The 26,417-nt window shown below is 37.7% G+C and overlaps 1 protein-coding gene across 1 annotated transcript; it reads left to right on the top strand.

The window, feature by feature from the left end:
• Nucleotides 1-4,697: 4,697 nt before the first annotated feature.
• On the top strand, nt 4,698-13,313 carry LOC118751438 (the record flags this gene model as incomplete). Its single annotated transcript, XM_036486264.1, has 2 exons — nt 4,698-4,998; nt 12,927-13,313. Coding segments are annotated over exons 1-2 (395 nt in total), but the record flags the coding sequence as incomplete, so codon positions are not given.
• Nucleotides 13,314-26,417: the final 13,104 nt, after the last annotated feature.

Below are 26,417 nucleotides of genomic sequence, written 5' to 3' on the forward strand. Positions count from 1 at the left end.
TTTGATGCTGATAGAAATCTGGATCAATTTGTGATCAACTCTGTTTGGTTTGTTTCCTAATTAAGTGAGGAAATTTTAATTGACAGCACCGACAAATGAATATATACACAAACAAATGTTCGGTTATGGTTAAAACAATTCAAGTTTTTGTATTGAATTTTTGGTTTAAAATTTATTTTCTCCTTTTCAGTAGGGATTTTGCACATTATCTTCTGCGTGAGAATTGATCGTAATATATACGCATCTAAATAAGAGACTGGAACACGGCTGTTTGTCAAAAGCATACGATTTCGAACTCGCGTAAATGTACATTTGCTAAATGCTATAGCATGAACGCTCTTCGAAAACATATGTTCGAAAGTGCTAAATGCTGCATTTTAAATGCAGCAAAAACGCTGCATTAAATAATTATTGACAGCTGCGGTTTGACAAAAGGTTGCATTTACGAAGGACGGAGAAAAGGGAAGGATGAAATCTCTTGGTGCGAAAATGGTACTAGAAAAGTACGCAAAGTAGGCAATTAGTAGTGATATTCCTTTTGTAAATTCTAATGTATTTCCAGGAAATCTGGCATTTTAAACGAAATTTTGAACGTAATATTGATATATCTATGTGAATTACGTAATTTATGGGCTATTTAGCTGTATAAAAACTGCAAAATGACTTAAAATTAAAATAAGACTACTATGAGATTGATGTAAACATCCAATTTAAAAACAGTTTATGTTTTCATCAGTTAAACATGCTTCATATACATATACAAATAAACATATTCCACAAACGCTCATACTTCTATTTCACACCAAAGCTACACTGTTTCCATGTAAATGTGCAAAGAAGCAACACTGTGCCACTGCTAAGGGAGCGGTGCGAGAGAGACAACTGTCAGTTTATCGAACCTTGTATTATTGAATTATGGTATAAGAGATTAAATGCAAAGGTAAACAAAACGAGGACTGCAACCTAGTCTACATAGGTACAACAAAACGATCACTAGGCACCAGTGTTGCCAGAACTTTTTGGACGAACCGGCTAAATTGGCAAATAAAACCGGATAAAAACGGCTAAAATATTTCAACTTAATTTCACATGTTTTATTTAAATAAATCACGAGTAAAAAGACTATTTCTTGGAGTGAAGTTACAAATTCGAGCCGGAAAAAATTTCGCCAGGAAGAATTTGCAATTAGGAAAAACATATGATTGTGGCACATGGTTGGATTTTTTGTCGACGTTAATGTGAATAAACAAGTTCGTTAAATTTAAAAACTGGAGCGATTTTAAAATGAAAAATGTAAGTTAATACTTGCTTACTTAATTAATTTAGTTAATTCCAATGATTTGAAAGGTACTCGGCCAAAAAAACTGTATTCTTAATCGGAATGCAATCTCAACCGGAGTCGATATAGTAAACGTGACAAAGAAATTGAAACGTATGTTGAAGAAAGTCGGACTGACAAGATATATACACGTAGATCCTGTTTTTGCCCCTCTGAAAGAATTTTAAAAATTGTATACAAATTCCTTTTGTTTGAAATGCAACCGTGGACACTAGCTGGCAGAAAAACTTACAATTTGGCGTTCGTACAGAAAATTGCAAGTTTCTCTACATGAGAGAGAATTTGGGACCATTTTTCTTACTATCTGATAGTTTGAGTGATAATTCTCGCTTGATTTTCGACGAACAAACCTATTATCTTCACTACAAGGCCTTTTCAGACTGACCGATTCTCAATACACTCAAATAGAAACCAATACACATAAAAAACGCTGTAAAAATGTCCCTTCAATTTTAAGGCAGTAAAACAACTCACTTCAGTGTTGGTTCCTTTAATTCAAGTTGGCATTCGGTTTTTGGAAAAAGTTTGTTAAAAAAATATATATGAGTACATAGTGCTTGAAAATATCAATTTTTCCCTTACCTTAAACCTTTGGGAGTGGGCAAAAATGATGTTTTGTAATTTAGGCAGAATTGGATATGCGCTATCTGGGAAGACAATATCTACATGTAATATTTATTCTGTTTGTTGGCACTATATCCAAACACAAACGCATCTTAAGTGTTTTAACAATGAAACGATTTCTTATTTTCTAAGTTAACGAATAAAACTTCACCCTTAAAATTAAGACATTTATAACAAATATTTTATGAAGAAAATCACTTCTTCGTTTATAATAAAAATAAGCGAAATCGGCCCAATTTCATACAGCCCTGCCGGACATGAAAATTTTCTCCACGATAAGGCTAGTAGCCATTTCTAACAGATTTTGGGTCGCTTAGTCAAAAATGGAAACACATATTTGAAACTTAAGAAAACAAGGCAAATAGCGAAATCGGCTAAAAACGGCTAATTTTTTTCTGCAAAACGGCTAACAAATCGGCTGCCGGCTAAATTAAAATTTCTCCGGCTGTTAGCTATCGAAACCGGCTAAATCTAGCCGGAAAAAGGCTCAAATGGCACACGATTATCAGAGCACGATGCGTACATAAGGAAAAGGAAAAACAATACAGCACTAGCACAACATGTAATAACGAGCGGTCACACAGCTGACACAAAGATACTTGACATAGAAAAGAGAGAAAGAATAAGGTATACGTTAGAGAGCCTCCGCATAATGCAAAATAGAGAGAGGGCAGTCAACAAAAAAGAAGACCCGAACGACATTGCGGCTAGCTACTTACTCTGTTTACAAAACACAATCAGTTCGACAAGTGCTGGTACCGATGCTTAGTTAAGCTTTTTATTAGCCTATATATTTGTGAATGTAATTTTGTTAGTTTTTGTGTTTCACATAAATGTGTTTTTATTTGCTTTAATAATGTATAATTGAAATTGTATGAATGTTTTTGTTGTTTTTCAATAAAGATTTGCGCCACTGAAGAAGCTAAGGAAGTTAGCGAAACGTCGGGCATAAAGTGAAGGAAACTGTGTTTTCACTTGCACTAGCACCAAAGCCTATACAAGCAAAAAAAAATTATTAGATTGACTTAGAACAAAAAATATTATAAAATGATAATAATTAAATAAAAAAATTAATAAATGTAGAAAAAAAAGAAGAAATTAAAATGTAAAATTAGATGAAAAAAATACAGTTTTATGAGGAGTTGAGAACATGATCGAGTTTTCGGAGTAAGTCTCCACCTCCGTCAACGCGGCGCTCTGGCAACGCCGTGTCAGTGTGGCCAAAGGACCACACGACTGCCTTATCGAAAGGCAACGTCGCCGCACACACAGCAACATCGACACAGTCGAAGAACACCCGCCGCCGCGTACGTTTTCGGAAGCCCGCTCGCGAATTCTCTTTTCTTCTATAGTTCGTATTCAAACCAAACCCCGCTATTGTATTTTGTACCATACAAAAAATTATAAAAATCGAATTTGCAGTTAGTGCAACCATTAAAACCAGTGTTGTTATTTAAGCGGAGAAGCTAACCCCAAAACATGGTGCAGTGCACATACCGGCGTACAAAACAAAACAAGTAAGAAAGTCTAAGTTCGGGCGGAGCCGAACATTAAATACCCGGCGCAAGTATTAAATATATGTTTTTCACCTTTCCGAAAGCTACAGCTAGATGGTAAGCCGGGGTGTATCAATTTTGAGTAAATTAGCGTCCTTCAATTTTGAAATAATGAAGTTTCAAGCATTTCTGAAATTTACCGTTATATGAAAAGCGGCCGTAATTTTAGTCCGATTTCAATAATTTTCAACGTTTTTCTTCTATGTGGTAAGTATAATAAACACACCGAGTTTGGTACAAATTGGTAGAACGGTTACCGAGATACATATATGTGATTATAAGTGGGCGGTGCCTCGCCCATTTTCCAAAATTTTATCATAAACGTATTTCCTGGTAAAGAATTGTTGCAAGCATCAATTTTGAATAAATTAACTTTAATATTTACTGATATATCGAAGATTTCGTATTTCTCTAAATTACCGTTGTATGGGACGTGGGCGTGGTTATTGACCGATTTTAAAAATTTTCGCCCTTTTCGTATGTCATACCAAGGCCAATAAGTGTGCCAAGTTTGGAAGAAATTGGGGCAGCGGTTACCAAGATATACACCTGTAACCATAAGTGGGCGTGGCTACGCCCATTTTCCAAAAAATTATAACATTCTTATTTTCCTTCTAAAAATTATTGTAAATATCAATTTTGAGTGAATAATCTTCAGTAGTTACTAAAATATCGCAGTTTTCGTATTTCTGAAAATTACCGTTATGTGGGAGGTAGGCGTGGTTATTGTCCGATTTTTCCCATTTTCAATACCAACCGTCCTACGCCCGAAAGAAGTACACGTATCAAGTTTCGTTAAGATATCTTGATTTTTACTCGAGTTATCTTGTGCACAGACGGACGGACGGACGGACAGACAGTCACCGCTTAATCGATTTCTCTTTTCATTCCGATCATTTATGTATACATTTGTCTATATCTATCTCGATTCGTTTTGCCTGTTACAAACAACCGTTATGTGAACAAAGTTATAATACCCTTGTGCACAGGTGCGCTCGGGTATAAAAATAATTAAAAATCCTAAAGTTACGGAAAAAAACACCAAATCAAATTTAAACATACATACAAATATAAATTAATGTAGTGCATTATCCATTTAATAAGGGCATACATATACGGGTGACGTAACAAAGGGTACAAAAAAAAAACGTTTAGCAAACGAAAATAGACACGGTTACAAAATTTCCAAAATACATAGTAACACAAATTAAAGAACATTAAACAAACAAAAAGTATACACATCTGGAAAGTGTAAAACTCATACATACACGACCATGTATTTGAAGAAAAAAAACTAAAATAAATAAAAATTATTTTAAATTAAAACAAAAGACCGAGGAATTCTACGAACACACAACGAAAGGAGGAGAAAGACAACGAAACATCAAGAGTAGCAACAGGAACTAAAACGGCTCAACACCAACAACAAAGTCCGGAACAACAATTAAGCCAACAAGAAGCAAGTACACTAATGTCTGAGTGAGTAATACCCACATGTACATAATGAAAATACATATACTAAATTGTATATGCATATGTATATTACCCTCCGATCAGAAAATACGGACCCCGTTATAGCTAATAATTGTAGTTCACAACTGTACAAAGATTTATGTAGAGAAAATCGTTAATTTTGCACCCTTTCTTTATACGCATGCACGTATCTACCAGGAAACCCAAGACAAAGAAATTCGTTGTCAAGTACATTTCCTTTACATACAAGCGTTTTTATTCTTTCGCAAAAATCATTGCAAAAAAACGGTGAAGAAAATTAGCTACATATTTCTTTGTTCCTTCTAACGAATAACCCGTTGCCCAGTTTATGTGCTCACCGCTATCTCAAAATACATAAGTGTACCCAAAAAATAATAAATTCGATGCTCAGCAACCACCTGTTGCCAATATAAGCATATATATATATGTATGTATATAACATATGTTAAATTCGTTGCTCTTATAATTACGGAACTTCGAAATCTCCAGCATCAGATTTACCACTGCCTATTTATAACATACATACATATATGTATTCGCAATAATACATACCAAAAACAATATTGCCCGCAATCCAACGCACTTGGCGAGTAGATTACGCTAGCAAAACCCACCCTAACAAAGAAAGGTTGCAAACAGAGTGGAAACGAAGCCGAAGACGAATTGCATGCGTTGCGGGCAAGCTGGCGAGTGTACATAGTGGAGGATGAATGATATGAAGATTTGTTTCTAAATAAAAACCCTTTTTTTTAGATAAAATCAAAAGAAAATAAAGAAAAAACAGCAATTCATGAAATAATTTGAACTTTTGGAGAATTTCGCCACTTGTATTATGTGTTACGGCAATACGGACAGACATTTTTCGAATATACAAGAATGCCAATTAATACGTTTGATTACATTTTGCCAAAAATTTAGCCAATTTCTTGATAAACGCGTTTTTTCACAATTGCAAACAGTTAAATAAATTGTAAACAATTCATCACAGCAAGCGATTCGTCTTTGAAAACAGTACCACGCTGTTTCAAGCTGACCGCTTGCGCAGCGTCTTCATCTTCGTCTTCGTCTTTGCTTGCACTGTGATCACTTTCATATGTTTACTACTGCACTGTTTTTCGTCTTCGGCTTCGTCTTCATCTTCGTCTTCGGCTTCGCTTCCACTCTGTTTGCAACCTAATAGCGCGGTTACCCACGAACGTGTACGTAGCGTAGCGTAGAAGTACGTAGAAACATACCAAGTTTGCTGTTGATAGAAAGAGAGAGATGCTACGTCTACGTCACGGTCATGCGGTGGTGAGTTTTTGTTAACACGCAGATGTCATAAAATAGATCGTGTCAACTGACACGTTCTCCGTTTTTACGTCCGTGGGTAACTGCGCTTTAAGTGTGCACATCACAGCAGCGAATTGAGGAAAACAACATCACGTCATCACCGTCGACATATTTACATACATACATATACTTTGTTATCAAGAACGATAGAATACAAGATTGCGCATTCCCGCAGAATGACATTTGTGGCAACGGGTAAACAAAGAATATGGTGATGAACAATGAGTTGACAGTTGTGAATTTGCAGTGAGAAAACGTGTTTTTTTCACGATTCACCAATTTCTCAAGCCATCTTTGAATATAGCAAATTAAGCACAACGTTAACAAAAAATATACAACCACTCTTGAAATGTGTTCAAAAGAATAGGTCTTATTAATTAACTATTTAGAATTTTTGTGTTTGTATTGCAGGTACCGAAAAAGTGATAATATCTTGTCGCAGAACATGTTTTCCTGCAGAATGTGGTTGATGCTTGCTTATCTCCGATTTTAATTTGTAATTTGTGGTATTTTAACGTTTTCAACTTAACATGTCGCGTTTAAAAGTGGTCCGTAAAGTGCTTCATGCATAATACGCTGGTGTGTAAATTGTAGGGCTTCTCCTGCCGGCAGAACGCTATCCACTTTCTGGCCAAGGCGTCGCCGCCGGGAAACAAAAAAAAACTGCATTTGGGGGCTTTACCCCTACGGCTGCTGCAATTAAACACACGACACGACATTTTTATAAAGTTTTTATTACAAATAAAACGTTTTTTACTTCAGAACGCACGAATTACTTCGATTTTTCACTTGAAACTACACAATACGTTTGCACTTATTTATAAACAAAAAGTTTGTTTACGTATTGCCATAAACGTCAAAGTCGGCAAAACTAAAGTAGCGGTTTCGGGAATGTGCCACCTTCAGTTCATTACACCATGACTTTCACCCCTATTCCGGGTGTCGACTGGCAGTAGATAAACGACTATTAAGCGATTATCGATTATCGATGCTATTGTGAGTGTCGCTAAGTCGCTCAATTAGCGACTGTGAATACTTTTTAATCGCTCATCCTTCTATTGCTGTTTTTTAGTCGTTGGAGTTTGCGTTTATAAAATTTACATAAGAAAGTGGTACTATAATGGATAACAAGTAGGTAAGTCAATTGAATTGGAAGTTGTAAAAAATTGTGAAATATACATATGTATGTACATATGTGTCTGAATTACAGATACAAAATTGTAAGCAACAAAAGGCAACTTGCGCGGTTGGTCGAGCTGATGCAGGAGAGTGAGGAGGCAAAGGAATTTCCGTAAAGAGCAGGAGAAGAAGCTCCGCTTCTTTTGTGAAAGATATACAATATTTCTCGTGCATATAATTCCGGCTACGCCATCCACAGTGCTTTTGCGCAGAACCAACATCAAAGTTTACAAAAACCTGCATAATTTATTAATTAACTAATGCTCGGAAACTTCAAATCTTTATGTTAAATTAAAGTTTAATTCTTTCACTACACTTGTATGTTAAAGTTTTAAAAGTCGGGTCACGCGTTTGGACACAAATACTCAACATCATTGTACAAATAACTAAACGGTACCGTATTTCTTAAACTTCCATAAAATTTATTAATGAGGAAAACAGCTTTTCCTGCAAATCCGGTAAAACCTAAAAACCTTGAAGCATCGGGAACGCAACTTCTATTCATAAAATTCACATATGTACATACACTTCATCTTCCAACTCCATGGGATCCGACGAATCTCGCAATTCCCTCCTTGCTTTAGCCAACTCTACTAATCTATTAGCTTCCACATCATCTTCCTCATCACTAAACCATATTTCAACTGTGTCCATTTTTTAAATTTTATAATAAAAGCAATTATTTTAAAAATGATGTAAATGAAACATTAAAGAAACAAACAAACAGCTGTTTACAATTCCGTCACCATTCACAATAGTACAACTTTTTATCGATCAAGTTACACAATAACAAAATAAAAGATGATCGACTCGATCGACAAATTTCTATTCTACTGCCAGTCGACACTCGCAATAGGGGCCTTTGTTATATATAGACAAGTGCATACATATTAGCACAGCGATCGAAAAGGCATTGGTACACCACAGTTATTACCGGCAAATAGTTTAGGTTTCGATTTGCTCACTCAAGAACAAACAACAAATATACACGCTCATTAACGTACATAGTTAGAATAAACACGCGTATATACATATTACAGCTTGTACTTAGACTTACTGAGACAAGTGCATATTATCCCAGCAAGCAAAACAGCGGGACCCGAAATAAAACAACCCAGCGAACAATTATAAATATATCAAAATATATATTTTTTAATTCTATCAAAGTTTTTAATTAATTCCCCCGCCCAGCATTCAGAGACATGTTTACGGCAGTCTATAAAAACCACCCAAAACTAACACCTGTTCAAAAACTTTACCACCTACGCCTAAAAACAAAGGGACAAGCGGGGCTCATGGTAAAGCAATATCCATTGAGCAATGAAAATTTCGAGCTTGCCTGGGCAGCGTTGAGATCACGGTACGAAAATCGTAGGATACTGGTCGACAACGAGCTGAAAACCCTATTAAACCTGCCTACAATATACACAGAAAGCGGAGAACAACTACAGAATATGCAGACCACAATCAACAATTGCATGTCAATCCTGGCAACACAAAGAATCCCAACAACGGACTGGGACCCAATCCTGGTATACCTGTGTTCATCCAAACTGCCAAGTGAAAGCCTTTCACTATGGGAACAGTCCCTCAGCTCCCGGAAGAATTACCGCTTTGGGCAGAGGAGAACAGATTCCTGACCAGCAGATACGAGGTAGTAGAAAGAGAAAGCACCAGGCAAGGCAAAACCCCAATTTTCGAGTTTTACACCAAGAACGGTGAATCATAACTCGACCCCACTCAATAAAAATAGAACTCATGCATATCATGCGGAGTTTAACAAACCGTCTCTTGTAGATTATGTAATCAAAACCACGCGATGAAATCTTGCGTCAGGTTTAAAAATCTTTCAGTATCAGACCGCCTAAAATTTGTGAGAGAAAACAATTATTGCGAAAATTGTCTTTCCTTTTCACATCTCAAGAATGAGTGTCAGAGCAGTTTCACGTACGTCTATTGCCAAAAGAGACATCACTCTTTACTGCATACGCAGCCCAGGTCACAAGCCGACACCCGTAGCACAACGGACAGCGAGCGGCCCTCATCATCGAAAGCCGCCGCAAGGGCATCGTCAGCCGCAAGTCCCGCACAGGACACAAACAAGGTTCCCACTCATTTTTCAAGTGACAAAGGAACCACCCTACTACCAACAGCAATAGTCCCCATATACTTTGCTGGCGAATTCCATAAAATTCGTGCCCTAATATACCAAGGTTCCCAAAAAACTTTTGTATCATCTCGTATACAAAAGCTCCTTGGCCTACCCAAAAGAAAGTCTCTACACCAAATATCCGGAATGGGTGGAATGGTGGTAAGAAACTCAAATGAGATCTGCGAAATAACATTTTTTTCATCAGATCAAGCCCTAAAAGTAGACGCACAAGCAATAATACTGCCAAAACTTACTCACTTCTTGCCCACAGCCAAAGTATCAAGTATCGATCTCGGAGAATTGGCGGATTTAACATTGCCTGACCCTCATTGTTTGACACCATCTAAAACCGATGTGGTAATAGGCAGCGATATCATCCCGAAAAGTCTTACCGAAGCACTGCAACATAATGTAAGTGGAACATTGCTCGCCCAAAACACGATCTTCGGATGGATATTGAGCGGTCCAGTAGCTGAAAAAGTCGCAACGTTCAGTACTCACGTCACGGAATGCTCCGATGACCCCCTCAATCAACTTTTAAGAACATTTTGGGAACACGAAGAAGTGCGTCCCACCCAGCCACGATCAGCAGATGACGAATACTGCGAAACGATATACAGGACAACCACCATCCGCCAAGAAGATGGACGTTATATAGTAAAATTGCCATTCAAAGCGGAATTCCCGGAACACATGGCACTCGGTCGCTCCCGACCAGCAGCACAGCAGCAGTACATCAGCATCGAGCGGACCCTAGAAAGGAAACATGAACTACGAGATAAATATTTTGAAGTCCTAAATGAAGACTTGACCATGGATCACATGGAACCCGCCTCCCGTCAAGAAATAGTAAAAAGCGGAAAAAAATTTTCCTGTTACTTACCCCATCAGGCTGTCATAAAACCAGACAGCAAAACCACAAAGGTGCGAGTTGTCTTCAACGCCTCCAAATTATCTCATTCGGGCAACTCATTGAACGACATTCTCCACACAGGCCCCATACTACAAAGCGACCTAATGCTCGTTATTCTGAAATGGCGACTATATAGGTTCGTATTCAGCGGCGACATAGAGAAAATGTATCGCCAAATACTAGTTCACAAAGAAGACCAAGCTTTCCAGCGAATCGGCTTTCGTAAAGACCGTAATATGCCAATAGAAGATTTTCGACTGAAGACAGTCACATTTGGTGTTAATTGTGCACCATATTTGGCAATAAGAACCCTACACCAACTCGCTGCAGACTGCCAAAGTGAATATCCGCTCGCAAAAAACATACTTTAACATGAGACGTATGTTGATGATATTCTATCAGGTGGTCACGATATACAGTCCACTCTAAACGCGATGACCCAAGTTACCGAAGCCCTGAAATCAGCAGGATTCCCTTTGAGAAAAATGTCGGCAAACCACCCGGAAATTCTGGAGCCAATTCACGACTCAGATCTATTAGATGTCGATTTTCTCAAATTCCAAGATGCAAGCTCCACAAAAACGCTCGGAATCCAATGGAATGCTCTAACAGACCCTTTCAAATATACTTACGACCCACTTTTAGCAGCACACTCAAGCACAAAAAGGCAGATATGGCAGTAGCAAAATTGTTCGATCCCGCAGGATGGCTAACGCCAAAAATGATCCTTGCAAAAATGCTGTTACAGCAACTCTGGATGGAGGGAACTGATTGGGCTAGAAAAACCTCCACATACTTGGAAAACTTATGTAGCCAATCAAACGTCACAAATTCTTGAAAACGTGAGCAATGCGATTTGGCGACACGTTGCCAGCAATGACAATCCAGCGGATTTGGGCACTCGAGGCTGCAAACCACAGGACTTAGTGGAATGTCCACTATGGTGGGAAGGACCCAACTAAAGCTGTGCCACACCTTCCAGCCCCCGGAACAGCGACGCGTAGAGGTATTTCACACCTTGGAAGATAAGGATATGGATATACTCGAACGGTTCTCGTGCGCTCAGGACCGTCGCCTACATGTTTCGTTTTATTCGGAAGGCACGAAAACAATTAATCCCAGCCACAGTTACCCTAACCCAAGAGGAGGTGAATGATGCAAAAGCCAAACTCATCATCCAAACCCAACGAAGACATTATGGGGATATAATAGCTCCGCTGGAAGATTCGAAGCGAATCAGCAGAAAGAGCCCCCTTTTGACATTAAACCCAATGTTGGACAAAGCAGGAATAATGAGAGTAAATGGTCGACTTTCCAGTGCCGCCCTCAGCTACATTGAACAGCACCCAATTATTATACCCGAAAACTCTCGTTTTTGCTTTCTTATTTTAGATTTTCTCTATTCGACCCTACTACATGCGGAGAAACAGCTGATGGTCTGGATGGTAAATCCCTCGTTTAAAGCAGAAAGTAAAAAAGTGTATATTTCATTGCAAAACTTGCACCATCTATAAACAGCAGATGAGGTCGCAGGTAATGGAAGCCTTGCCACCCGAGAGATCAACATACTCCTTGCCCTTCCACACAACAGGAGTCGATTTCGCTGCCCCGTTCTTAGTAAACATGGGAGGTCTATGGGAAGCCGCCGTGAAGAGTTTTAAAATACATTTTACAAAAGTAGCGGGTTGGTCAAAAATTCTCGTTTGAGGAACTCGCTACTCTTCTGGTTCGGATAGAGGCGGTCCTTAATTCCAGACCGCTCTCCCCTATGTCAGAAGATCCGCAAGACCCCCTTGTGTTAACTCCAGGACATTTCTTACGCGAAACACCACTCCTATCACTACCCGAACAAAACGTTGAACATCCTTCCTTGATCAACAAATGGCAAAGACTTAAGGTATTGCATCACTAATTTAGCATCCGATGGAAGAACGAGTACCTCAAGGAGCTGCATAAACGCTACAAATGGAAGCGCCCACAGCAGAATATCGAAGAAGGTGATCTAGTGGTAATAAAAGACGATTTATTACCCCCCAATGAGTGGCGCTTTGGGCGTGTAATCAAATTGCATCCTGGTCCGGATAAAAACGTTCGTGTTGTAGAAATAAAAACTCAAAATGGAACCGTTACCCGAAACATTACGAAACTGTGTGTGTCACCAACTGCCTAACGCGATGCTTACCCGTCATACTCTATCGTTTGTATCCCATTATTATTTACCCTCTAGCCGTATGTATAAAAACATACCAGCTACCCTTTATCAACGTATTTTCTTCTCACCCATTTTTTGTAAATACTTGATCCAATCGTCCTTTCTATCTATTTCTGTCCTTACAGAACCCGCAAAAAGCCAGAGCCACAGAAGTGCCATCTGTGTGGTCAACGTCATGTGCTGAGGCAGTGCCGAGCGTTCTTAGCGATGAAGCCGGAGGAGAGGTACGAGTGCGCCCGGACTCATCGGTACTGCATTAATTGTCTCGCCGTTTCTCACACCACGGGGGCGTGTGACTCCGCGTCCAGCTGCCGTCGATGCTCGCTGGGTCATCACACGCTTCTACACCGGGCTCGGCACTCAGAGGCGCGGCGAAGTCAAAGCCGCACGCGGGCACTGAAGAGCCGGTCGGCTCAACAACGCCAACAGAAACTGCGGCGACTGGTAGCTGAAGCAAAGGCGGCCCTGGACAAGTTAGATGCCGGCCTACGATCAACAACGCATCAGGCTATGTACATATGGATAAGTCTGTACAGTAAAATTAATCGTTATACGCAGTTAATTTGTTTTTATTAATATAGTTGTGTTTTAGTTTTACTAGTTTATGTTAACTATGTTTTAAAAAAATTTTACATTGAAAAAAAAATAATTAAAACTCACAAAAATGTTATGTAGGTTTTGGTTGGTTATGGTAGGAAATTTTGGTAGGAAAAAAAATTTGTCTGTGGCAACGCTGCAAAGCATTGATTTCATATTGTTGCAATTAGCCTTGAAACATTGAGGCGTTGCCCAAATATCCTACGGCTCGTATCGCTGGATTGTTAAATAAATGCTAACGATGAAATTGTAGTACAATTAACTTTATTGTACAACAAACAATTTACAATACTCGCTAATACAGTAAAAACACTTTACAATACACGTTAAAGCAATAACAACGCTTTACTAAACTTGTTAACACAATTAAACTTATAGCTTGCTTATTCGCAGCTCACTTCTCTGATCGCTGTAATTGTAGCTTGCTGACTTGTAACTCCCCAACTCCGCTGTGTCGTGGCTCTTATATACCTGCGCTAGCACTCATGGCAACTCTAAAATGTTCTGAAGTTCATCGCTCATTGTCTTTCTCTCGCTGTTCGCAGTGTTCATTCAACTTGACGTTTCTCTTTGTGGAACATTCTGCGTCATTCCTCGAACATTATGCCTATTTTTCGTTGTTCGCTTCGCGTTGCCGCAGTATTCGCAACACTGCGCTCCACATAATTCTGATCGTCCCGATCAGACATACCTGCCGCTCCAACCTCCGCAAGTCTTTCCAAGTGGGCCACTTTCATCTTGGTACTCGGTCTCCCCATTGTCTGGATTCGATGCACTGCGTCCTTCAGCCGTTTGTCAATCTTAAACGGATCTTTCCATGCACGTCTTTGCTTGGAGGTGAAGCTTTACTTCTGCTGCGACATGTACAACCACAATGCGTTACTGAACATTGCTTCCGGCTTATCTCCGGGAGTGCACCATCTCACATGGTCGTGCTTCTGCCGGCCACTGGTGGTGGCCAGACCATGTCTCTTCTCGTGGGCATCCTTTTCATCTTCCACCACCACTTCCTAGTTGCGACCTCTTCTTCACTGAGCTGGCGGAACCGTCGCGCTTTTGCTGTAGCGGTGAACCACTTCCTTCTCCTGACGAAATCATCTCGTCTCCATCACTGTCAACCTCTACTAACTACTTCCGTTTCTGGTGGAATCTTCGGCACTTCCTCTAAGACCAGCCGCCTGCTGCAGCACTGGTTGTCGTAACCAACCCTAAGTGGCACTTTCCTGTCGCCATAGGTTAGGATCATTCCCTGGAGGTCAATCTTCATACCTTGCCCAAGTAGGAAATCCACGCCGATGTTGACTTCATCCACAATTTCTGCCACAATAAACTTCGTGTATGAGGCCAGCCCGATGATTATTACCTCGCATAGTACTTCTCCTAACACTTGGGTTCGCTCACCAGTTGCAGTCTGCAGCTTTGCTCCAGGTAGTGGCTTCACATAAAAAGTAGCCACATCAGGTCGAATAATAGAATATGAGGGTCCAGTATCCACTGTCAGCACTCGCTCCTGCCCATTCACACATCCACCAATAGTGAGGTTACTCGCATTCCGGCCAATTTGTGAGACGGAGATTATGGGCCCTTCCTGCTGGCTCGTTTTAGTTTAACGACTAACTGGAGTTAGATTCGTCTTCCTCAGCCCTGAGTTTACGTATTGCTGGACTGTTAGACCTGTTGGAGCCCGTCTTACATTCGCGTGCGAAGTGGCCTGGTTTTCCGCAACTTAAGCTTGGAACACATTGGAAACGACGGGCTACGGACCACAGCTGTCAAATTATTTTAACATGTACTCTTATGTAGATAATTATTTTGGCCAGATTGGATCTATTTCTATTTTTCTAGCGACAGATAAGATTCTTCCTCTTCTTTTATGTCAAACTCAAACAAATTCATGATGTCGCTGCCGCGTTCAAAATATCATCTCGCTGTCGACAAGGCGTTTATATTGTATAGATAAAACCTTAATGTCGTGTCGTGTGGTAATATCGTTTTCGATGTGTTCAGAGCTTAAAACATTTCCTAGCACCATCCTTTTTCTCGGTTGCACCAGGAGTATTTTTCCCTGCCATCGACTTGAGTGTTTTCAGGATCTCGTTCATCACATCAGGTGTGTCCACTTCTACTCGATGGGCTTTGCAGGCTGGTCTACTTAGGAGCGCCGCCGTTTCACGTGTCTGAGCATACGAGACCGTTTCAGCAAATGTTGGCTTCGGATATGCATACGTCTCGCGCTTGGTATACATGTCTCACATTCCATTGATGAACCTCTGGATCTTTACCATTTCGGGGTGTTCACCAGATGCGTCTCCAATAGCTAAGTGAGCCAACCTTTCGAACCTCATTCATTCATGATTCAATTAATACTGAATATCACATAATTGTTCATTTATTGTATGTATGTAAGTGTGAACATAAGTATGTATGTACTTACTTAATTATCTATATATGTACATATATAATACGTCAAGCGATTTTTTTATTTATTTCATACAAGGGGGCTGCCACCTGTTTAAAAAAATTAAATTCAATTTCAATTATGGAAATTAGATAGGTGATGTATTTATCACAGTCGTCGGGCGGGAGAAGTTTAAAGAGGTTTTAGTTTGGAAACATTTTAAGAAGGGTTGTCACCTAATTTAAAGATTGAAAGTAATTAAATTATGCAGAAGTTACTTAAGTATGTGAAATATTAAAACATGGGTGGTAAGCAAAAGTGAGTTGAGAGCTGTAGCATCCAGACCATTTATGTGGTTTTTAAAAACGGTTGCCACCTGTTTTAAATGTTAAATTCAAATTAAATTAAACTAATAAAACATGGATATCAGTCGAAATAATTTTCAAAATTGTTTTTTTTTTTAATCTATATGCAGGAGGGTTGCCACCTGTTCAAAATATCAGGTTTAAGGTGAATTAAAGCACATTGGGTAATAAAATTATATATGGATGTCAAACGATAGAGGTCTAGGAACGTCTCTGTTTAAAACTATTTTTAAGAGTGCTGCAACGTAATTGAAGTGGAGTTTAATTCAACTATACACAAGGTGTATGAAATAACAATATATGGATGCTAAACAAAAGAGCGTTAAGAAACCTTTTGAGGCGTTTGAAGAGGATTGCCACTTGTTTGGAAATATTCAAATTAATTACTTATATGTTAAATGCATTTTGATTTGTGACTTTTCAGCTAAATAATATTATATTAGGCGACGTAACTACTTCGGGATTTTTGGGACTAATTCAGAAGTTTAGGGACTATTTCGATATTTTCGGGGTTCTCGGGAATATATCGAGATTTTGGGACTAATTCCGTATTGTTGGGACTATTTCGGGTTTTGCGAGACTTTCTCGAGATTTGCTCTCGGGGGCTCTCCGAATTTTTGGATTATTTCGGGATTTCCGAGAATTCTTCGGGATTTTCCGGACTCCTTCGGGTTTTTCGAGACAACTTCGGTATTCTCGGGCGCATATCGGGATCTAAGGGACTACTTCGGAATTTTTGGGAACAATTCGGATTTTTTGGTACTATTTCGGGTTTTTCGAGACTGCTTAGAGATTTTTGAGGTTCTCGGTACTACATCGGGATTTTCGGGACTACTTTGGGTTATTAGGGACTATTTCGGGTTTTCGACACTACTTCGAGATTTTCAGGATTTTTGGGACTATTTCGAGATTGCTGGACTATTTCGAGACTTTTTCGTGATTTTCAGGACTATTCCAGGTTTTTCGAGAATACTTCTCTCTCTAAATCGGGATCTGCGGGACTACTTCGGATTTTTTGGGACTAATTCAGAACTTTTGGGATAATTTCTGGTTTTTCGAGACTACTTCGGGATTTTCGGTGTTCTCGGGATTATATCAGGACTTTTGGACAATTTCAAGATTTTCGAGTCTGGGAATTTTCAAGACTTCTTCGGGATTTACGAGACTTCCACGGGATTTTCCGAATTCTCGGCTCTAAATCGGGATCTGCTACTGCGGAATTTTTTGACTATTTCAGGATTTTCGAGACTTGTTTGGTATTTGCGGGCCTATTTCGGTGTTTTCGGAACTGTTCCTGGTTTTTCGAGACGGCTTCGAGATTTTCGAAGTTCTCGGGACCATATCAGGATTTCTTCTGGATTTTTGGAACTGCTTCGGAATTTCGGAGACACATTGTCTGAAAACAGGACCAATCCTGTAAAACCAGGACGTCGGGCAGTCCCAAAAATTCCCAAAATAGCCCGAAAATTCCGAAGTAGTCCCGCACAGCCCGATATATTCACGAGAGTCCCGAAAATCTTGAAGTAATCTCGAAAAATCCGAAACAGTTCCAAAAATTCTGATATATTCCCGAGAAGCCCGAAAATCTCGGAAAAAGTCCCAGAAATACTGAAGTATTCCCGCAGATCCTGATTTAGAGCCGAGAATCACGAAAATCTCCAAGTAGTCTCGAAAAACACGGAATAGTCCTGAAAACCCTGAAGAAATCTCGAAATAGTCCAACAATCCCGAATAGTCCCAAAAATCCCGATATATTTCCGAGAACCCCGAAAGTATCGAAATAGTACCAAAAAACAGACTGTTATTTAGCTGAAAAATCACAAATGAAAATGCATTTAACATATAAGTAATTAATTGGAAAAATATTCTAAAGATTTCTTAACGCTCTTTAGTTTAGCACCCATGTATTATTTCATACACCTTGTGTATGGTTGAACTAAACTCCCCTTCAATTTCGTGGCAGCACTCTTGAAAATATTTTTAAACTGAAACGTTCTTAGACCTCTATCGTCTGACACCCATATATAATTTCATTACCCAATGTGCTTTAATTCACCTTAAACTAATATTTTGAACAGGTGGCAACCCTCCTGCATATAGATTAGAAATAAACCTTTTTGAAAATTATTTCTACTGATATCCATCTTTTATTAATTTTATTTAATGTGAATTTTACTTTTAAAACAGGTGGCAACCCTTTTTAAAAACCACATAAATAGTCTGGATGCTCGAAGCTCTCAACTCACTTTTGCTTTCCACCCATGTTTTAATATTTCACATACTTAAGTAACTTCTGCATAATTTAATTACTTTCAATTTTTAAATTAGGTGACAACCCTTCTTAAAATGTTTCCAAACTAAAACCTCCTTAAACCTCTCCCGCCCGACGCCCTTACTGTGACGAATATTTCACCGATCTAGTTTCCATAATTGAAATTGAATTTGATTTTTTTAAACAGGTAGCAAACCCCCTTGTATGTAATAAAAAATAAAACCTTTTCAAAACTATTTAGATTGATATCCATATGTACTAATTTATTTATTTTTTTAAATATTTGGAATTCAATTTTTTAAAAGGTGGCAACTCTTTTCGAAAAAGTAAACCCTTATAGCACTTCTATAGCCCGAGCCCTTTCATTTGACACCTCATTTTTTAAAATCGAATAAATGATCAGCTAACCTGGACAAAAAGTCTCTTCACGTATTATATATGTACATATATAGATAATTAAATTAGTACATACATACTTATGTTCGTGCTTACATATATACATACAATAAATGAAAAATTATGCGTTATTCAGTATTACTTGAATCATGATTGAAAATTTATTCTACATTCGAAATTACTTGAATGATGAATAAAAATGTATTCGTTATTTGAAATTACTTGAATGATGAATAAAAATGTATTCGTTATTTGAAATTACTTGAATGAGGAATAAAAATTTATTTATCATTCGATAGTGCTTGAAGGAAGAATAAAAATTTGTTCGTCATTGAAATTACTTGAAGTAATTTTTATTCATCATTCGAAAGTGTTTGAATAATGAATAAAAATTTTTTCGTTATTTGAAATTGTTGGAATGATGAATGAAAACTATTTAGATTGATATCACTATGTACTAATTAATTTATTTTTTTAAATATTTGGAATGGAATTTTTAAAAGGTGGCAACTCTTTTCGAGAAAGTAAAACCTTATAGCACTTCTATAGCCCGAGCCCTTTCATTTGACAAAAATCGAATGAACGGTGCAGATCAGGTAACCTGGACAAAAAATCCCTTCACGTATTATATATGTATATATAGATAATTAAATAAGTACATACATACATGAACATAAATGCTTACATATATACATACAAAAATGAAAAATTATGCGATATTCAGTATTACTTGAATCATGAATGAAACTTTATTCTTCATTCGAAATTACTTGAATGATGAATAAAAATTTATTCGTTATTTGAAGTTACTTGAATGTAGAATAAAAATTTATTCGTTATTATAAATTACTTGAATGATGAATAAAAATTTATTCGTTATTTGAAATTAATTGAATGATGAATAAAAATTTATTCATCATTCGAAAGTGCTTGAATGATGAATAAAAATGTATTCGTTATTTGAAATTGTTGGAATGATGAATGAAAACTTATTCTTATTTTTTTTTTTATTCAATTATTCAGTTTCCTGATAAGCCCATCCCTGCTCCATGCATACATCATTAGCTCTGATCCAATACTTTTCGTGTAAAATCATGTAAAAATGTAAAACATTAAATTACTCTCTGAAGTGAGAGTAAAAAGCGAGTAACAAGAAAAAGTACGGAAACAAAAAAAATATTTTCCTGTAAAAACGTCAACCAGTGATCGCTTGACACTTTTCATAATTTTATCAGAAGAAAAAGTTCGGGTAAAATCTTGCAACTTCATTCTCTACACAACTCTCCAAAAATCGCTCTCATTTACAGGATTTTGGAGTACGGGATCATTTTCCTGTAGCTTCCTGCAAGTTCGTGTAGAAAGCTGTAAGTTCATGGGGTACTGGATCAGAGTAAATATTTTGATTTCCACTCATACATTTACAAATATACAGTGCATTTAAAACTGTTCGCTACATAGCTTTCCAACTGATATTTACCAGCTGATTGGTTCTCTGATTGATACATCGTTTTCCAAACTGTTTTGCTTTTTTGCTTCTGAAACCTAAAAATAAATATAATAGTAAACATGTCGTGTATTTACACCAATTGCCACGTTAAAAGCGACTCCTATGTGTAATGGCTCTGGCTCTGCGATGGGATTGCCCATATAAAATGTGCTGGTATGAGCGGTAGGGTATTAGACGCTATTAACGAGGGAAAGGGTCTTCCGAAGTTGATTTATTTAAATTCTTTAGGCAGTCCAGAAATGGTTTTTCTGAGATCGGGAAGGATCTGTCGGTGCTTGTTGAGAAATTTAAGCATTACGAAGAAATGTTTAGCCCCCTTATTCTAAAACCCGAATTTTCGTAATTCGTAATTCGTAGCTACGCTACGAAAAACGAAAAACCCACATGCTGCAACCCTTGCGGAAACATGTGCAGCATTTCCAGCTAGGAGTTGTTTTTCGAAGATAGCTGAATGAAGGAAAACAAAGTAGAAAGAAATTAAAAAAAACACTCATCATGTGCTTGTTTATTGTAAAATTGGTTAATTTTATATATTCTGAGGAAAATTATGGATTCTGATGTATTTGCAATTGTAGCAGCAGAGTAAGCGGGCGCTATGGCAATGGATTCACAAAGGTATTCGGAGCTGTCGGGCATAGTAACCATGGGCGCATCTATGTCTGCATCTGGTTGAATTGTGGAACCACAAGCCAGAACTACTGCTATGCCTGATGAACTGGTTCTCAATCTAGTTAATGCAATAACAGCTTCTTCCAAGCCATTGAAAACATGCACTTTATTAGGTCCACCACCTGTTGCAATTGCTTCTGCCTTCGGCCGCGCTTAGGGATTATAACCCTTACTAAGTAGAATTCTCCTTTCTGTGTTGCCGGAGAAGAGGGGCTTCCGCATGTCCACAGTATTTTTGTGCAGAACCCACGTCGAAATTTGCAAAAAAGTACATAATGCAAACCGAGTTTATTAATAAGCTAGTGGCAGGAAATTTGAAACACTTATCTTAAATAAAATTTGAATCCTTTGATTACACGTGTATGTAAAAGTTTTTGGATTCGGATTATGCGTTTGGACACAACAACCGAAAATCGTTGAACATTAACTAAACCGGATCCAAGTTTCTCGATAAGAGGCAACAAATATTCTTTTTTGCTCGTTTATAAAGCAGTGGATATAAATATACGTATATGCGAAAGGCAAATTTATCTGTTTAAATTAACACCACCAATATTTCTTTCAAAAACACATCGATTTACATATTTTATTTCGCCTCCGACACAGAATGGTTTTCGTACAAAATTACGAAAAAAAGCTTACTCGTTCGTTTTTAGGCATGCCATTGTTACGAATTTCGAAAGTTCGAAAATACGATTCGGATTGCAGCATACTATTTCTACGATTCGTAGCAAAATCCGAATACGAAAGTGTTGCAGAATAGGGGTGTAGGTCTTTCACATGTCTCGACAACGCTCTATACTCTGAGGATAGCAACAAAATAAAGGTACGCGTGTTATTAGTCCACCTAAAAAGACAGCCACGGAATCTAGTCAGAAAAATCCTCCATCCAAGTCCTTGGAACTTATTAATCTTTCTTCCGCTATTTAAAGCCATATCCACCAGGTCTAAATCTAAAAATAGTCAAACCGTTGATTTAACAGTGTTGCCATCAACATCTGAAGCTGCACTGTCTAACTTAGTTCCTCCAAATAATTCGGAGCCCCGCACATCAGACATCATTACCAAAAATTTGGTTGTAATTCCTCCGAGAAGATCAATCTTTGTCTCTAGATTTGCTAAAGATACTTCTTCGGATGATATAAAGTCATACATATCGACTAAAATTAGAACTAAAGATGTATTTATTCGTAAATAATTTTTAAATACGATCGCAACATTTCATCTTTTAAAACTGATGTAGCTTCCGAAGATTTTAATTGACTACTAAATAGTTCATTTTGGCCGACCGGGGCGTTTGTTCGCGAGTTTAAGTATAAACCTAATAAAGTAATAAGTACTGCCAGCTGCCACTGCTGTATTGTGAGTAGCTTCATTTTCTACACTTTCTAAAAAAACATCTGATTTCGAAAAACTGCCACTTCCACTGCGTTATTGTATTTTGAGCTTAATTCGGACTCAAAAAACTAACTCGCAAGTCTAATTTAAGTATTTACTATCAAAACGTTAAAGGTTTGAATACCGAATTAACTAACTTATATTTAAAAGGTTTTGACTGCAATTATAATATTATTTCCTTGACCGAAACATGGCTCAAACCTCATATTTTTAATTCCGAAATTCTTCCAAATGAATATCAAATATACTGGAGTGACCGCGAGGGCAGAACCGGCGGTGGTGTTCTTTTTGCGGTGCATTCATCGATACCATCTGAGGAAGTTAGTATTCCTGTCATTGAATATATCGAATTTAAATGTATACGTGTACAGGCTGGAAAGATTTATATTTATTTAGCTCTTTGCTACATCCCTCCTAATTCTGCCGTATCAGTATATATGCAGCTAGTTTCTTTACTTGAGACCATAAATGTAATGCTTACGGCATCCGATTCTATGATTGTTTTGGGCGATTTAAACCTGCCACACATTTCATGCAACATCATTGGCAGCGATGTTGTACCAGTTTCATCTAGAGATAGTTGCAATGTATTTCTGGAGGAAATGGCTGAACTTTGCCTCAAACAAATAAATATATGTCCAAATAGATTTGGAAAGGTCTTGGATCTCGTTTACGTTGATGATGTTCCGAAGGCCTCTATTAATCGGTGTGATCCCCTAGTTTTGCCAGAGGATGCATACCATCCCGCTCTCGAGTTAAGCTACGAAATCATAAATGAAATACATAATAATAAGTCGTATAGCTCAAGTACTAGATATGTTTTTGCGAAAGAAAATTTCAGGAAAATTAACAAAGATCTTTCAAAGTTATCTTGGCCAATATATAGAGATGGCGTGGAGCATAGCGTTGAGCACTTTAATGATACTGTTTTCAGTTTGTTTCGAAAGTATGTGCCAAAAGGTAATATTGTTCATGAAGAACCAATACAATTATGGTTCACTAAAGAGCAAGGCACATAAATACAGGTAGAAGCCAAAATGACGTTGCTCTCATGAGAACCAAACCTTTAAACTTCAACTTGATTTTATTTTATTTCCTATATTTCGTTACGCTTTGAATGTCATATCGTTGTTTTTTTTTTGAATGTTCGTTAATAACAAATTTTAATTTACATTTGAATTTTTGTAGTGTTGTGCGGTTTATACTTAGTGTATGTGTTAAAAATGCAACACCTGAAGCGTTGTGTTTTATGTGGTGTTAAATATAAGGCAGATACCACAAATTTTTTTAACGTGCCTCAATGTCCTTCGCGTAAGGAACGTTGCGAAAGCAGCTGTGGGCAGAGCTGCAGTGAAATGCCTTGCTGTGCGTTAAACATTTTAAAGAAGTAGATTCCACAAATACACAGGGAGGTACAGGAAAGGCACGTTTGAAGCCAAGTGCTGTTCCTATGACCCTTATGCCGAAAAGTCCCTCCAACAACACTGCAACTCATAAAACAAAAACAGAAAACAACATACACGTTTTTTCAAATTTTAACTAAAGAAAATAAATAAATAAGAATAAACTTCAAATATACTTAGAAACGTCAACCAGTGAAATGTATTTTTTTATTTTTCCTTACACACGCTCATTTTTATTTTTACTCTCCCGAAAACTTTGACTTTTGTAGGTTTGATGTCAATTTGGCTTCTACCTGTTTTTATTGGCTGCGTTTCTTTATACATTCCGGATAATCTCATTTCACAGCCGGAATAAACAGAATACGTTTGGAATATACGTCAACATATAATCAGGAACGTTCTAAAGAATAAATAAACAAAACAGTTTATTCCAAACGTTCAGAATGAATAAAGAAATGCAGCCATTGTACCATGACTAAAGAGCTTAAAAAATTGAAAAATTAAAAGTCACATTCTTTTAAAATGTAGGAGTGTTCGCTATGCAAAAAATGTGTACAAGTTGGTACCAATTGTTACCAAATCGTGTTCGTTTTGCCAAAACCGCAGCAAAACTTGCAAGGAGAGAGCACAATTTTGACATTTCATTTGGAAGGGAAGTTGCAAATTCGTGCTGGCAAAAATTTTTTTTTTTAACGGTACTCGGCTGAAAAAGCTGTATTCGTAATCGCAACGCACTCGACCCCACTGTTGATATAGGAAATCCGACAGTGACTTCCACAAAGAAATTAAAGCGTATGTTGAAGAAAGTCAGAATAAGAAGAAATATACCTATACGTCCTGTTTTGCTTTCTACCTGAAATAATTTAAAAAAATTATTATGCTCGAAATGCAACCGTTGATACCAGCTGGCAGTGAAGCTTGCAAATGTTTGCTTATTCCTGTTCGCGCAAAACTTAGTAGGTTTCTCTCTTTGGGAGAGTAAGGTACCTTATTCTCTGAATTTTGTTACTGGCTAATTCTTACTGGCAATTGCATAGCGAACACTCCTATTGCCAACATGTTTACTCAGTTCTTTAGGTCCAATTATTCTGCAGACTTCCCAATTAGTCGAGACTATCCGTACGATCTTGGTCCAATCAACTCTGCTTATATTCCAGTAATATCTTCCGATGAAGTTTTACACTATTTAAAAACCTTAAAAGCGTCATTTTGGCCTGGACCTGATCATATTCCGACCTGTTTTCTTAAAAACTGCGCTGAGAACATCTGCGAGCCTTTAACAACTCTATTCAATTTGTCACTAAAAAATGGCATTTTTCCGTCAGCCTGGAAGGAGTCTTTCATAATACCACTTCACAAAAACGGCAGCAGGTCCTGTATAGAAAACTATCGAGGCATAGCGAAGCTCTCCGCTATCCCCAAATTATTCGAAGCAATTATTGTTAATCAGCTGACATATTCTATATCTTCTTCAATTTCACAATCTCAACACGGGTTTTCTAAAGGAAAATCAGTAATTTATTGGAGGTTACAACTCATGTCTCAAACGGTTTTAGAGAAAATGCTCATACCGATGTAATATACACCGATTTCAGTAAAGCCTTTGACAAAGTATGTCACTCGTTACTCATCCGTAAACTCGACCTAATCGCCTTTCAGCCCAGTCTTCTTCAATAGATCTATTTTTACCTCTCTGACAGAACAGGAAGGGTTATTGTTAATAGTCGTTCTTCATCATTAAAGTTTCTTCAGGAGTTCCTCAGGGAAGCCACCTTGGTCCGATTCTGTTCCTGATATTCATTAATAATATTTCTTTTATAATAAAGCATTCAAAAATTGTCCTCTATCAAAGAAAGGGCTTTGTTACAAGCGGATCTGAACAACGTGGTTAGTTGGTGTAATGCAAACTATATGCCACTAAACCTTCAAAAATGGAAAGTTATGTGTTTCTCTCGGAGGGCTGTTCAACCAGCTGTTTATTCAATATCAAATTATAATCTGGAGCTGGTATTCAATTTTGTCGATCTTGGATCACAATGGATTCCAAACTCAATTCCAACCATCATGTTAATGTTGCAGTCAATAAAGCCAAAGGCGTTTTTGCATTTGTAAGACGATGGTCAAAAGAGTTCAAAGATCCTTATGTTACAAAAGCTCTTTTTACCAGTTTAGTTAGACCTATACTAGAATACGGATCTATTGTTTGGAATCCCCGCTACCAAGTTCATTCAGAAAGGATTGAATTATTTCAAAAACAATTATTGCTTTTTGCATTGCGAGACTTTAACTGGGATTCAGATTATAATCTCCCCCTCCCTCCCTTATACAAGTCGTCTAAAGCTAATAAATTTGCCTACGCTCGCAAGTCGTAGAGAAATAGGTATAATATTTATCATCAAATTAATGACAGGCTTGATTAATAGCCCGGCCCTCCTGGCTGAGGTAAATTTTAATGTTCCTTCTCGAGTGTCAAGACACTTTCGACATCTATTTTAAAGCCATGCAAAACTAATTTTGAACCAAACGTATCATTCCGTGGTTTATGTCAAGATTTTAACTCTCATTCCAGCAAGTTTGACATATCGGACTCGATTTTTACTATAAAGAAAAC

The sequence above is a fragment of the Rhagoletis pomonella genome, unplaced genomic scaffold (genome assembly GCF_013731165.1).
Source record: "Rhagoletis pomonella isolate Grant_MI unplaced genomic scaffold, Rhpom_1.0 Rhpom_scaffold_00709, whole genome shotgun sequence".
In the NCBI taxonomy this organism is placed as follows: Eukaryota; Metazoa; Arthropoda; class Insecta; order Diptera; family Tephritidae; genus Rhagoletis; species Rhagoletis pomonella.